Source organism: Dreissena polymorpha, unplaced genomic scaffold, assembly GCF_020536995.1.
Source record: "Dreissena polymorpha isolate Duluth1 unplaced genomic scaffold, UMN_Dpol_1.0 chrUn003, whole genome shotgun sequence".
Taxonomy (NCBI): domain Eukaryota; kingdom Metazoa; phylum Mollusca; class Bivalvia; order Myida; family Dreissenidae; genus Dreissena; species Dreissena polymorpha.
Window position 1 is genome coordinate 938,937 of NW_026273317.1, and position 16,542 is coordinate 955,478.

General features: G+C 32.9%; 1 protein-coding gene across 2 annotated transcripts in view; it reads left to right on the plus strand.

Annotated features, from left to right (window-relative positions):
* The window catches only part of LOC127863233 (integrin alpha-8-like), a 95,397-nt gene extending 79,085 nt beyond the window's left edge, over nucleotides 1–16,312 (plus strand). For both annotated transcript variants that reach the window (XM_052402615.1, XM_052402616.1), the window contains exons 22-29: nucleotides 425–514; nucleotides 1,280–1,376; nucleotides 1,994–2,143; nucleotides 4,899–5,105; nucleotides 8,190–8,309; nucleotides 9,151–9,261; nucleotides 10,708–10,833; nucleotides 12,463–16,312. In XM_052402615.1, the coding sequence (XP_052258575.1) occupies nucleotides 425–514; nucleotides 1,280–1,376; nucleotides 1,994–2,143; nucleotides 4,899–5,105; nucleotides 8,190–8,309; nucleotides 9,151–9,261; nucleotides 10,708–10,833; nucleotides 12,463–12,582 (1,021 nt within the window). In that variant the 3' untranslated portion in view covers nucleotides 12,583–16,312. The remainder of the gene's footprint in view (nucleotides 1–424; nucleotides 515–1,279; nucleotides 1,377–1,993; nucleotides 2,144–4,898; nucleotides 5,106–8,189; nucleotides 8,310–9,150; nucleotides 9,262–10,707; nucleotides 10,834–12,462) is intronic.
* The last annotated feature ends 230 nt before the right edge of the window (nucleotides 16,313–16,542 follow it).

The following is a 16,542-nucleotide window of genomic DNA, read 5'->3' on the forward strand; positions in this document are numbered from 1 at the left end:
GAGAGCATTTAGCACTAAAGTAACCTCAAGAATTGAGTCAATGGAAAAAGGGCAGCCAAGGAAAACAAAGTGTTAAGTCTTTCCCCTGCAGAAGCAAAGTAAGAATGATAATATGCAACCAGCAAAACACCAGAGTAAAGCATACTGTTCAGGTTTAATTCTGTTTGCTGCTTATCAGTTTCTTAGGGTTCAAAATGAAGCCTTTAAAACTTGAATCTATTAAGAAAGGTCTTTAATTTATTTGATTTTCCAAGACACTAAAAATGGGTTCTTGAGTGGTGGATGGTTAAAATATTAAAGTTTTATCTAAAACACGATTAATGTAAAACTAGTCATATTGGTTGTATGTTATATGTTTAGCATTTGATGAACATATTAATTTTAATGATTACTAAATTCACTGAGCACCTGCTGTTTATATCAGTTCGAATGCAGAGAACATCAGCACGACTAAGAACAATGTAGCGGAGGTGCGCATACAACTGCAACAGGCTGCAGACCTCAGAATTGGAGGGTAAATATGTTCTCGATTGAATAGTTGTAGAAAAAACAATAATATCAATGTGATTTTACTGTGGAAGGTTTTTTTTTCAAAAGAAAGCAACCAATTACTTTGTAATATATATGTGTGGACAAATGTAATAGTTTGAATATTTTATAAAGATCATCAGTAGAAACCTTTATTTGTGTGATATGACTGCAGACTTTTGTACAAGCTTTTGTTTGTCTTCTTTCCTTTAAACTTAATTATTTATGTGAGGGCAGTAATTCAATTTTTTTATCTTTCCTGATAATAAGAATGTTTTTACTTTGAATTTGATTACCACTTTGTGTGAGAAATAGTTATGGAGCACATATGAACCTTGATGCTTTTCTCTATAAATTTGCTTGATTCAAATACCACAGTATTTTTGTCTGTAGTCTAAAAGCATTTTACACATAACCTTAAATGTTTATATGTGAATTATAATTATATTGTATTGAGCCTCGTTCTGGAAAAACAGGGCTTAATGTATGTGCTTGAAGTGTCGTTCAAGATTAGCATGTGAAGTCTGCACAGGCTAATAGGAGACGACACTTTCCACTGTAACTAAATTGTCTATGAGGAGAGACTTCCATTTAACAAAAAAAATCCATATTAGTTGAAAGTTGAGTCCTGATTATTGCCTTTTTGGACTGCACAGGCTAATCTGTAACGACACTTCACAAGAAAGCCCAGTTTTCCAAGAATAAGGCTAGCTAATACTTATTATCTTTCACAATTTATAACATGTTTCAGGACACCTAATCCTGAGCAGTTTGTCTACTCTGACTCGGACGTTAGACAGTACCGGGATTCTGGGCTCTCTGGACCTCTCATTGAACACAGATATGTCGTAAGTTGGCAGCATTCAATTGCATTTGTGAAACTTTATTGTAAGACATTCATGTAACAAAAAAAGATTTAAAATTTAAATCCTTTAAGTCACTACTTTTGTACAAACAATACCCACAGCAGGGTTTTCCCAGCTAGCACAAACATGTACAATGAAATTCTCTGAAAGTTAGTCTCAACATTCTACTAACTTTAAATATATGGTTTGTTTAAATTTCCAAACAGTTGCAGAATACATTTACAATAACATTATAACTAAATTATGCTTGCAAAAATTGAAAAAGTACTATAGTATAATTGTTTACAACTGTTTAATGCAAAATGAAAACACACATATACATGATCAATAGAAAACAAATTCACACATCAGGACATTTCAGAATATCATCTTAAACCGTTACCACATTTACTAGATGCAAGTTTTAAATGCTTCATTTCCAATTCTTAGATACTGATGAGCAGAAAACAGCATAAAACCTGAACAGACTGCAAGTTACTCGCGGGCTGTTCTGGTTTTATGCTATTCGCACATAGCCATTTTTACTTTGCTTTTTATGGGGGAAAGGGTTAAATGGTCATGTTCACCCAATATCCCAATTCACTCTTGTTTCAACCCAGTTAAGCAACCAGGGCCCCAGTTCAGTAAAGACAGCTCTTATCAAGGTGGATTGGCCAGGCCAGGATGAAAATGGCCTCACTTACCTCTTCCTTGAACAGTTCCCCATCGCGTCTCGGCCGGACATCAGCTGTATTTTGCTCAATGAAACAGTGAGTTCCATATAACCTTATTAATAATATATGTTAAATAATTTTCAGTGAACACATAGAAAATACTAGGTTAGCGTTGAATACAGGGAAGTTTATGTTGCGAGGCTTAGAACGCCCGAAGCGCGAGCCTTGGCGAGCGCTTTCGGTGTTCGAGCCAAGCAACATAAACTTCTCTGTATTCAACGCTAATCCTAGTATTCTATTTATCCCATTTGATTTTTTCAACGTGACATTTAACATAAATAGATCTAATAACCTTAACAGTAATTTTAATTCAGTCATAAAAGCGCTTAAAATCTAACAAATGTAACCATGCGTAGTGATATACATGTATTTGTTCTGGTACGCAAAATAGTCTTTAAAAAATTCACACACAAACTGTAAAACAAGTAAAAATATCACCATATGCCTACATTCAATTTTACGCAGTATGCGAATTTTAACACATTACGACCGCGAAAAGAAGATTTTACTTTACTATAATTCATTTTATTTTCGAAAGAAAATGATCAAAATCCAATATGGCGGTGATTGCTCCTGACAAAATGCTGTCGATGTCAACATACATGTACACCATCGACGACCTAGTTCTGGCTACCATAACTTTAAATGTCGCTTTTTATGATTTTTGACTGGCGCGACTTTGTACAGGTCTGTCAATACTAAATAAACTGTACGCTGAAGTTTCTATATAGCTATTGAAGACCTTGACAATTTTGACGAGTAAACAGACAATTGCAGCGACTGACACTTTATTTGACAAAATATACAGGGCAATACGTTTTCCGACTTCGGACGACAAATTTAAGGATGCGCAGAACGTGTTTTTTATATAATGTTATGGGTATGCCGTGTGTGATCCTATGCATCAATGGCGCCCATGTTAAAATCATTTCCCCGAGAACAGGGTCAGGGAACGACAAAAGTACAAACAAAAATCAAAACACGTAAGAACTAGTATCTTACCTTTAATTATCCTTTAAAATCCATCTAATAATCCATTTAACTCTATAATTGACGATTTTGCATCTAGGGTCTTTAATAATTATTTTAGCATAGTTAAATAAAGACGCTTATGCCATTCTATCACTTTATTCAAATGAGTTTATGAACGCGATAAACTTTCTTCTTCGTCACACACTACGTCATGTACTCTACATTACTGCTGTTCAAATGAACCGGAGCAGTTTATCTAATAAGAGCCGTTGGTAAACTCGGTTGCATTTGCAGATTTCTGCATACAAACATAATTATGTTTAAACTTGCACAATGTTTCATTTATCTATGGTAAATGCCCTTATTGTACGAGAAAATAATTTAATATATAAATACACAAAGAATGGAAAACATTCCAGTACACAACAGATAAATGAGTAGAAAATACCCGTGTACAAAATGGGACGTTCCCAATTCCAGTGTGGTGCTAGTTTTACCATCTTATACTTTACACAGCTCTATGCCTAACGTGAATTAAATAGGAAAGCAAACATAGCAGATTATTCATGAACTGTGCGATATGTGTATGGCTTGTTGTACATTCTTAATATTTAAGTTAAATGTCAAAAGTATATGCTTTGGTTATAAACAATGCACATAACACGAAATAAGGAAAATGTGATCAATTGACAATTCAGATATGTCGACATACAGTACATGTAGAAAACATGTGAAATAAGTCGCGTTTATAATAAATCGTCCAAAAAAATGGGGAAAATGAAGCAATAAGTATGTCATTTTATGACGCCATCAATCAGCTGATTCATTATAGGGATGGCGAAAAATTATGTCATATGACTAGATTTAAAGGTTGAAGGTCGTATAATTGTGAAGCTTAAGTTTTGTCGACTTTGTTTCTTATGAAAAATCATTCAGTGGTAAAGTAAGTATAAATAAAAAAATAACAAAAAAACAAAAATCGTGTAATTTAATATTTTATTTCAACATTTCTTTTGTTGAATATGTCATATATATTTTTTTCTGCAAAATATGCACATTTTCTTCTAATGGGTGACCTTATAATTCGATCAATGACCCAAACAATATTGACCTAATTTTAGCACATATCGCATAACGTCATTTAAAAAGTAGTCCGTGCACGCGACAGGTATATTCCACAGCGTGTTATACCGTCAATGTCACGGTGAAAATGGGATAAATTATACTATATACCTAAGAATTGGATGCAAATACTTGTACTTGTCTTTTGACTCATTCAAAAGATGGGTAAACCCAGATGGAAACCTACTTATAGCCTTAGTTAGTTCAATTTACATGGAAGTAAACCTCAGGCATAAAACTGTTGTTTTAGAACTAAATATAATCACTTTTATAATTATAGACTAAATTGTAATGACCATTATCAAATGATATTACTCATTATGTGTAAATCCCAATAATGTTGAATCTATTCTCTTGTTAACAGTACATTGGTGTTTATCAAACTATAGTAAGATTTATTTAATGTGTTATATCAAGATAATTACACAAGTTATCAAATATGTATTTTTTGTGACTTTGTTTTGCTGTACAGACATAAACAATTTCATTAAATGTTTATTAAACTTATTTTGAAATGGTTTTCTTTCAGTATAAAAAGTCAATTTAAGTGGTCAAAAATAAAGGAAAAGAGGCTACATACAGCTTTTACTATAGCATAATAAAATAATATTATATAGTTATTAGTATTCTGTTATAAAATAATATTATGTTATTTTTCTACAAACAAAGCCTGTCAATGTATACCAAATGTTTTTAGAAACATACCTATACAGAAACCAATGGAGACAACAGTCCTGTTATAATAAATCGTCGTAACAATCGCTCAATCGCCGTAGACTACAGTCAAGTGAGGCGACATTCAAGGGAGGCAACTGGTGGTTCCTTAGCTGGAGAAGATATAGGCGAGAAAAATCAGGAGAAGAGGGACATACAGGAGAGATCTACAAAAGAATTGAAAAGAATTGTGAGTTATGTATATGTTATGAAATAATCAATATTAAATTTATGAAATAAATGTGTCAATTACATATATGGAACATATATGTATAAATACTTCTATGCAAAAAGTAAAGTATGAAGATTGTTAACTTACAAGAAAAGTAAAAAAGAACACAAAGAATTAATAAAAATACATTTAACAATTTTTATGCTCCCCCAAAATTTATTTTAGGGGGAACATATAGATGCCGCTTCGTCTGTCCGTGCGTGTGTGCGTCCGTCCATCCGTCCGTTCATGCACAATTTTTGTCCGGGCTATTTCTCAGCAACTAATGACTGGAATTCAATGAAACTTTATGGGAATAGATAGATAGATAGATTTATTTCGGCATAGAAAGCATATACACAGTTCACAACATAACATAGAATAAAATAATAAGCAATTATTAAAAACTATATCATGTACAATAAACTATGACATGCTCACCAAACCAAGGATAACACAAAAAGAGCAAGCCCTTATTTCCATTGTGGTCCTTATTATTGGTGGCATGACAAAAAGAGGCAGACCTTAAACATAACTATGTTGACCTTAAACATAACTATGTTCATAGTAAAATAATTATTTAATGAAATAAAAAATATATATCACCGTTCAAAAGAGATCAAACTAATTATCACAGTAGTGCTCAGAAAATATGACAGGAGCTGGAAACTAAGATCAATTAATAATGTTATCAATTATTGCAACACATAGATATTTTGACAGTTGTAATTTGATAATATGAGGTATCAAGAATTATCTAAATTAAATATATTGCTAAAATGTATGTTATGAAGTATGAACTAATAATTATTAAAAATAAAAACCTGAGACGAAGTTAATATCTGCTTATTAAAAGTGAAAAGATACACATATATAAAAAATTAAATATTATTCATTAAATGACTTTTAATGGCAACCTTAAAGCCTTCTAACCTGTTGACCTCTGTGAGTGACTCAGGTAAAGAGTTCCAGAGTTTAATGCTGTTAAAAGAAAAAGATTTGGAACCATGACATTTGACCTTGGGTAAACAATACCCACCCTTTTTACTAAGCCTAGTGCTGTAATTATGCATAGAATCTTGGGAAACAAAGTGTTCACTCAAGTAATCTGGAAAAAGGCCATTTCTTATTTTGAAGACATGACATAACATTATTTGATTTACTCTCATGTGAACTGGTAACCAGTTGAGGGACTTAAAGTGAGATTGGTCAATATGAACTCTAGAATCAAGGTCAAGAACAAACCTAATTAACTTATTTTGACAGGTTTGTAACTTATTTCTTAAAGACTGAGTTATACTATTATACCAAACAGAACAAGCATAATCATAATGACACTGAATCAGTGACATTATAAGAAGTTTCTTCGTATGCAAAGTAAGGAAATCTTTCTTACAATAAAGGAATTTTAACCTAGAATTGGCCTTTTTCAAAAGAGACTCAGCCATTGAGCAGAAAGAAAGGTTTTGGTCAAGGGTAATTCCAAGATACTTAACGGATGATGTAGAAGCAATGGGTGTACCATTACAAGATATATCAATGCTAGATTGTGACCTAAGTTTTTGCTTGGACCCAAACACAATTGACTCAGTTTTACCTAAGTGCAATGACAACTTATTGTCGATCAACCATTGGCTAACCAAGTTCATATCATCTGTTAGTGCCTTTTCAACATCAAGTACACTTTTACCAGAAACAAGGATTCCAGAATCATCAGCATATAATAACAATTTATTTTTAACCACAGCTGACATATCATTCACGTAAATAAGAAAAAGAAGGGGTCCAAGGATTGAGCCTTGGGGTACACCACAGGTTATACTGGCCTTAGAAGAAAAGGTACCGGAGACATCAACAAGCTGGTTTCTATCCGACAAGTATGATTTGAACCAGTTTAAAACGCTATCACTAAGACTGGATGCACGAAGCTTCATGAGAAGAATTGAGTGGTCGACTGTATCAAACGCCTTCTGTAAATCTAACATAACCATGCCAACAATATTACCTTTATCATTTTCATACCTGATAAAATCTGTTAGGTGAATTAAACAAGTATCTGTGGAGAAGCCACTTCTAAAACCTGACTGAAATTTATACAATAATTTATTATCTTTAAAATAAGATTCAACCTGGTCATAAACTACCTTTTCAAGGATTTTAGAAATAACATTTAATAGCTTCACTACCAAGAGATTATGTGCATATTATCAGCGGGTTCTGGTCGGATGATTTTTCACAGAGTTATGGCCCTTTGAAATTTTCTATAAAAAAATTATTGTCCCCCCAACTACTGTGCCCTTAAGACGTTTCCTTTTATCTGAATATATAGTGTAATATTGTGAACCTTTTGGGAGCATCACCCTTCTCTGACAGTTTCTTGTTTTACTTGATATAATATTATGACACGGTAAATTTTAAATAATAAATATTTCATCTTATAATTTTGAAGCACTTAAGGAGGCTCTTATAGCTGTTTTACTGTCCGTCTGAAGGTCGGTGAACAATTTCCTTTCTCAGCTATAACTTTGCCTATATTTATGGATTTCCAAATAAATATGCATTTATTTCCACCACCATAAGACAATGTATTGTGTGTAAAACTGGGCTCTTACTCAAAGGTTAAGGTCACACTTAGAGGTAAAAAATAAAAATTAAGCCATCAACATCTTGCTTTTTAAATAAGCTGAGTTTTTATACAGAATTGGAAGGTGAGTGCATCTTGTCTTATGGACATTTGTCATGTTAACCCTTTCCCACTTGGAAGCAAAGTGAAAATTGCTATGTAACTCACTGTCTGTTCAGGTTTTATGCTGTTTGCTGCTGATCAGTATCTAAGGTTTGAAGATGAAGTCTTAAATACTTGAATCTAGTAAGAAAGGTCTTAAATTAAATATAACTTTCTAAGGGACTACAAATGCGTGAAAATACATATTTAAGTGGTAAAGGGTTAATTTTTTAAAAGATCTAGAAAACATTGTGTATGGAACATTTCACAAGATAATAATTTTCATAGTAGAGAAAAAAAGTATTACTTGACCTACATTGATTTCAACTGTTTAACAGGAATGTGAGGCAGGGAAGCTGGGATGCACCCATATCCACTGTACCATAGGGGAGATCCAGCCCTTTAAGAGCGTCAACATCACTGTGCGCGGCCGCATCTGGACTCGAACCCTTGTCCATGTAGGTTACATGGTTGTGTGGTCACTTGAGATGAATGATAATGCTATTGAGACTCATTGGTGAATTGATGGGATTCAATTGGGGTTGAGTGAAACAATTCTGTAGAATGGGCTCATAGGTCTTAGACTGTGAACAATTCTGATTAAATACAATTATGAAATTCATGTGAATCTTAGCCCTTTAACAATGCAAAATATTATCTGAATTAAATCAATTGTTACCCCTATATTTAACCCATTTATGCCTAGCGTCTAGAAAAAAGGCCTTGGCAAACAGCGTAGACCCAGATGAGACGCCACATGATGCGGTGTCTCATCCGGGTCTGCGCTGTTTGCTTAAAGGAATTTCTGTAAGAAATATTCTAAATATAGAAATAAATATACTAGACATCCCTAAGTTTGGAAATAAATTGATCCAATTTAGAAGGATGGGAGAGTGCACTAGGCATAAATGGGTTTAACAAAAAACGAGATAAAAAAAATGTGTGAGTTACCTTGCTAAGACTTCATTGTGATTTGGTATATCCTTTGTACATACTTTAACAGACAGTTGTTGTATTGATAGTGCTCGGAATCATCATTGTAAGTCAAAGCACATCAATTGAGGTAAATTCAGTCTATAAGTGCACCTGTCTTTGGTTGATGTGCCCTGATTAGAGTTGATGTCAAGTGGCAACATGTTCTTTAGAAATAAATGTCCATACCATTTTACTTCATATATTTTCAGTATATAAATATTACATAATAAAATAATGTAATAAATCAGAATAAAATATTGGTTGTAAACTTTTTTCTCAGAAATAGATGTCTTAAAATGAATGTATTTCTCAATATGTTTTCAGAAACGACTGGATCAACCCTTTTACTTTGTGTCAAAAGCAAAGGCAGAGGTTCTTGCCATGCCATACAACATGAAGATAGCAACAAGCACACTGTCTATGTCCGTGACAGAGGTAACGCAACTATAAGTCCTTTGTTAACATACTGTTTATGATGCTTTGTGCTAAGTTTTGTAATTATAAGGCAATGTGTTGTATGTAACACCTGTCTCCATACCTCAAAAGTCAAGGTCAAATTAAGAGGTCATAGGTCATATTTGGCTGCAACGCAGCTTGGCTGGGCTGTAAAATGTTCATGCAGCTTGCAATTTAAAATATTACTGTAAATTATTATCATAAGAAGACATGTCATGTTTATCTCCTGGCATTTAACTTCAAAGATCAAAGTCACACTTAACGTCGAAAATCAACTTTTTCCATCAACATGGTGAAGACAGTTTAATGTGCGGGCATCTGTTCCTATGGACACTAGATATAAAATGAGAAGTTTTTTTCATGCTTTCTATAAATTTTGGCTAAGAAAACTGTAAGCCATCACAAACGCTGCCAACTTAATTAATTACCTATCATATTAAATTTTATTGATTTTTTTTAAATTCCTGCTATCTAAATTTGCCGTTTATTTAGATATCAATATTTCAAGATTGATACTTGTTACATTTATATGTATCTTTGTAATGAATATTGGTATTTAACATACGTACAAAAACATTCTCACAACTGCAATTTCATGCAAAATTGAGCTGATTTCTAATGCTGCAATTCTCAAACCTGGATGTATATGATTTGACTCATTATGTTGCATGCTTGTTACAGCTGGCTAGCACAATTGCTATTTATATATATGTATATAAATAGAGAGATATAACAGGTTCAATGCCCAGCCCAGACACAACTTTTTTTTGAACTTATTATGAAATGATATATACAGGCATTTTCCACCAAACCTCTTATTTAAGTATGGTACTTGTCACTTACTGGCACAAATATGTGCACTTAGTATTGGGAAACCAGATTACTCAGGAAATGTGTGTGTAAGCTAAATGACTGCTGTGATATGACTAAAACAATAGTAAAATCCTTTCCCACTCAGAAACAAAGTGAAAATGGCTATGTGCAAACAGCATAAAACCAGAACAGCCTACGAGTAACTCACAGTCTGTTCAAGTTTTATGCTGTTTGCTGCTCATTGGTATCTAAGGGTTGGAAATGAAGCCTTAACCCTTTCAGTGCGGGAACCGAATTTTGAAGGCCTTTGCAAACAGTTTGGATCCAGATGAGACGCCACAGAAAATGGCGTCTCATCAGGATCCAAACTGTTTGCTATTCTGATAATATTCTTTGAAAAAATTGAAGAAAATGCTAATTTTAGAAATCAAGCAGACGACATTTTAGCAGACGACAAATTTCCCAGCATGCAAAGGGTTAAAAACTTATATCTTTGATTAATTTTAACTCTCTAAGGGACTACAAATGCATCAAAATACATATCTAAGAGGTGAAGGGTTATATTGGTAAAAAATCCAAACAAACATACAAAATGCTCTGTTGTCATTGCAGGTGACAACATATGTGAACCCAGAGAGGTTACACCCCAAGCGAAAGGGTGTGGAGTGGTGGATCATTGGCGTCTCCATAGCGGCAGGAATACTTGTACTGCTTCTTCTCATTGTGCTGCTGTGGTGGGTAAGTGAAAACTCCAGGAATGGATACAAGCCTCGATTTCTTCCCCTGATCAAATGTTTTTTGTTGGGAAAGAAATTTGAATAGATGGATGGATGTTTATTGCATTGAGGTCTGGTTAAAGTTTCAGTCTTTCTGAAGTCATCATAGATCCCTGAGCTCTATCCACCCTATAGCGTGTGCTTCATATGGATTAAGTATAGTTATTACATTATAATTCTACTAAGCATTCTTTAAAGTTTGTAAAATAATAGCTACAACCACTTTCAAACATCAACACGAAAGTGTATGTGTTATAAACAAAATAGTTATCAGACCAGTTATAATCAATATTAAAACAACCAGTAGAAAGGCTTTAAAGACGCCAGAATACCCTGAAATAATGCCCATCCATTAACGATGTTAAATAAGCAATGTATTAAAGGGGCCTTTTCACGTTTGAGTAAATTGACAAAATTGAAGCAAAGTTGTCTCAGATTTGCAAATTTTCGTTGTAGTTATGATATTTGTGCGGAAACAGTATTACTGATTATTAACCATGCTCTAAAATAGCCATTATATGCATCTTTTGACGATTTAAAAACCCGAAAATTATAAAGCATTTCAACGCGAAACGAATTAATTATTTGGTGAGTTCTGTTGTTGTCATCATGTTTTGTGAAACTACGAGGATTGCTTGTATGAAGTATAAAATACATCAGGCATTGTACCCGGAAGGATGGCCGAGTGGTCTAAGTCGTCAACTTTTTACTCCAGGGGTCAGTGGTTCGAGCCCTGCTGAGGGTTACCTTTTTTTCTTTTTTAAATTTTATTCTTGATTTTTTTTAATGGAGATTTTTACACCCAATGTTTACATTTATCAATATAAAGCATTTAATGACAAATTTCAAAACATGCCAAAATCTGTGAAAAGGCCCCTTTAACCTGAAATAGTACATCAAACTAGGTATATGAAAGATGGTAAATCTTTTCATTGACATGACAAAAATATCTCGCCTGCTTACAGCCTCTGAAGATCTAATGCCATGTTGCTTTTAAAAGTATAACAATTGTATGGTAAAATTTTCAAATGCATTTATTTAATGTGTAAAAAATATCACCCACAAAAAGAATTTACTTTGCAGCTATGTGTGAAAGTTACTAGTACATATCGGATCAGTGTAGCTCCAAATATTCCACTGCATCCGTTTACATTTATGAAGATTCTAAATATCTGCTAAAGAGACCATGAAACCATGGTTGACTAAATAGGGGACGGGGAAGCCTCTGACCAGACAGCATGAATGCAAATGCTGGTCTGGAACTACGAAGGCTTCTTAATAAGGCAAAATGTCCATTTCCCAAGACACCGTTCAGATTTACACATCTGCTTAACCCTGTCCCACTCAGAGGCAAAGTGAAAATGGCTATGTGCAGACAGCATAAAACCAGAGCAGCCTGTGAGTAACTCGCAGTCTGTTCAGGTTTTATGCTGTTTGCTGCTCATTAGTATCTAATGGTTGGAAATGAAGCTTCAAAACTTGAATCTTGTAAGAAAGATCTTTATTTATATTTAACTTTCAAAGGGACTACAAACATGTCAAAATACATATCAAAGTTGTAAAAGGTTAACAGAGATTCTCTCTTTTCCAGTGTGGATTCTTTAGACGACGAAGGCCCGAAGAAAAAGCTTATTTAGTTCCTGCAGAACAGAATGGAGAATATAATAGAGTAAGGCAGGGCCCACCTGACGCCAAGTACAAATACACGTAGGAACCTCTCCAAAATATTCATCTATCCAGTTAGAAATGTTGTTGATATCTACAGAAGTTTCTGTTGGGTTTAGATTAGTCTGCAATCCACTCTAGCCTTGGAGGTGTAGTATCTGTGAAGCTTTCAGTGTTGATTAAAGGGAACAGGAAACTTAAACCTTTCATAGAATTTCTTGAGGATCTTGTAAAGGATTTTGGACTTGAAAATCCTTTTAAGGATTTTGGACTTCAGAATCTTAAAAAGAATGACCTTTTAAGGCTAATTCCTGATGAAAATAAATAATTTAGTTGTTGTTTGCCTCTTGTTTTTTACTATCTATGTTTCTGTTGCAAAGTTGAATTGATTGGAAGAAAAAGTGTCAGCCATTGGGATTCTATAAAGTCTTTGTAAGGAAATAAACTACAGACATGTTCAAAAAATGGTATTGTTTATATCCTTACATATTATTTCAAACAGCAAATCAAGTACATGTAGTTGGAACTTTTGTACCTGCTTCCCATTTCTATCTCAGATAACAACAGTGTCACACTTTATCATTATGTGGTGATACGTTAGGCACTGGACTGGTTTACATTTAGAATATAGCTTTTGACAAACATTAAAATAAACTCATTCTGTTCAAAAGCCCTACATTCCAACATAAATAGTTAATATAAAAACAACTTAGTAATTTGCCTAAAATGGCATTAATTGGAAGAAAAGAGCCATTTAATTTAATAAGAAAGTAGTAATAGATTTTCTCATGAAGAAATCTTAAACCAAAGTCTCTGTAATAATTTTAGTAAACATATTGTCAAGTTGATGCTTCAGAAACATTTTAGATCCAATAAACTTCTCCATATGAGCCTCGCTCTGTGAAAAGGTGGTTTAATGCATATGCGTAAAGTGCTGTCCCAGATATGCCTGTGCAGTCTGCACAGGCTAATCACAGAAGACACTACGCTTAAACTTGATTTTCGGTAAGAAGAGTCTGTCTTGAAACAAAAAACATCATAAAAGCGGAAAGTGTTGTCCCTGACTAGCCTGTGCGGACGTGCATTAAACCACCTTTTCACAGAGCACGGCCCATATATATAATTGCTTTTTTTGTATTAATTAAATTTGACTGGAAGTAAGTGAATGATACACTAGACCTGTTATTGACTTGGCTTGCTAAAATGAACTGTCATATTTAAAAAAAGTATGTTTTGTATTTTTAAGTTTAAACTCATCACTAGGTGATACAGCAATTGTGATAGTCATGTGAATAATAAATGTAACTGTCTATCTTGTCACTGTGGTATCTCTATTACAAACAGGTGAGATAACTATAAGCCTTATGTTCCTTAACATGTCAGTGTTTGATAAACCTTATTTTTTACAAAGATCCAATTAAGATAATTGAATTCTAACATTTGTAATCCATTTTTGACAATAAAGTGAAGGTTTTTAACGATATATTGTGAACAAATGAGTTAGTTCTTATTGGTATATAATTATGCGCCCTCTTTCTTGTTTCAAATACTGTATTCCTCATGTGGTAACTGCACGACTTGTTAAAAAGGATGTCAACACTTGCATAAACATTCTTATTCACATGCATTTGAGGTTGGATGTAGAAATGTGTGCCTGTGTAAACAATATGTTTTTTGTTTTTTTATTTATATTGTTTGATGTAGATGTAAATTCACTTTAAGTTGTTTTGTTAACTCAAATCTGTTGGCAATATTGTTATTGTGTAATAGGACTATACACACTACACTTTAAGTATGATTCACTTTCAAATAAGGTGTTCACTGTTTTCCATATAGAACTACTGTTTGGTGCCATACTTTATATGTTTTTCTTTGTAAAACCTCTAAAATATATGTGATGCCCATACTTATCATTTGAGCTGGGTCATGCAAAAATGTGCTTTTATGCTTTACGTGACAGGGTAGCTCCAGACCAACCTGTGCATCTGTATAATCTGGCCAGACACCGCAATTGCGCAGGCTGGTCTGTAGCTAATCTGGCCACATGAGGAATACATGTTAAACACATTTGTGCATGCCGCTGCTATTTTTCATTTACCCATGTATGTATACATGTGTTATCAAGTGCAATTTTCATTTATAGTTAAACTATAATGTTGGACAATAGCTTCTGTTCTTTTGGGAGTTAACCAATGTTCCTTTTAGTGGTTGAGAAATAAAATATGATAACATATATTATATTAAAATGTGTCCATTTAGTTTTTAGATAAACACAACTTTATTATTTTTTAAAAATTGATCAATAATTGTGCCAAAGAAAAGTACAAAAATTAAAATTCAATCTTGAATTATTCATTTAGAAGTTTTCTTATAAGATTAATTTTAGGTAGTTATTTATTTACTAATTATATGCTTGTTTTTGTTCTCTATATGTATCTTTAGAGATTCACACCTAAAATCAATCAGATTTTCGTCAGAGATTATGGATTGTTTTAAGTAACCAGTCGTTTTGTCCACTTTTCCTATGAATAAAAAATGTGCATATTATCATCATCATTATATATTTACGTGTCTGGTGTACTAATACACTCTGTGCCTTAAATGTAAATTATGTAAATAGTCATTTTTTGAAAATTATGCGTTTTACTTTCAATAATTTATTTCAAGCAATCAGGTAAATTTGGAGAGTTTAATGTGGTAAACGTGTTTGTAATGTCATCTGAATTAAGTCATTCTTTTTACTAGAAATATTTTATCAACATTAAACAAAAGTTACATTTGGGAAATAAAAAATGTAAGTTCCGACAAATATGATTCTAAATACTTTAATGTCTAAAATCAAGCTTAATATTATAATAAGAATATTGAATGATATCTTAAGAATATGTGGGAGTAAGATGTGTAAATTATTGAATGCATTTTCAAAGGTATTCACTTTACTGTTTTACAAACATGCACATTCAAACACTTATTAAATAGCCTTCTTGTTGTCAAGAAGAAATTATCATGTTGTGAATACATGTTAATTTGTATGACGACACATTTTATGAATGTATGTGTGCTTAAGCAAATCAATGTATATTATTAGCTATACAATTGTGATGCGTGTATGAGTCTTTAATGCGGAAGCCACAACATTCATGTATATTCTTTCCCCAATGATTTTTTAAATGAATGACTATTTGGTCCATGACCAAACATATTCGGGTGGGAGATTTACTTAAAGCTGATTTTTGACAGTCATGATAATGCTTTCAACAATTATTACAGATATAATGCTTATATAGTTGTTTGTTTGCGAGTTTTATGTAATAATATGTACAGTTTGTTTGAATTTTTTGAAGAAAACTAAAGTAATAGTGTCCATCATTAGGCATTGCTAATGATAACTTTTTATTTTGATGCGATCATTGATTTATACGTAAAGTTGAAATAAGACCCATTTGATGGTTTAATAAACATTAAATAAAAGTTCTTCTCAGTCAATTCATTCACCTAGAATTAGAAATAATAGAACTTAAAAATCGCACCAAATATAAATTAATATAATATTTGTTGCAAATCTTGCAATAACGTAATGAAAGTACCTGCTCTGCCTGATGTAAAAATGTCAATACTTTTTCAAATGTATACATGTACATTGTGATAAAATGTATCGCTATTTATAAAAAACAAACTTGTTATGAGTGTTAATAGTAAAGTTCATGCCTGTAAACGTGAGATAATTAATCACTTAGTGTTGTCATTTTAGTAATAAAAGTTTATACATGTTTTAATCTGAGTCTTATATTTGTGTATGGGCGAGACTTTTGCAGTTATCGATGATTAACTATTCATTGTTGCATCTGATGCCTAACCATTTGTGAACAACAGGCATACCTTTCAAACATTAACACTGTCCTTGTTGAATGGCAATTTTAAAGTATTACATAATTAGTTCTCTTACTGGAATGGGTTCAAGACTTCAAGTAGATACACGTATCTCCCACTTACTGTTATATTGCCA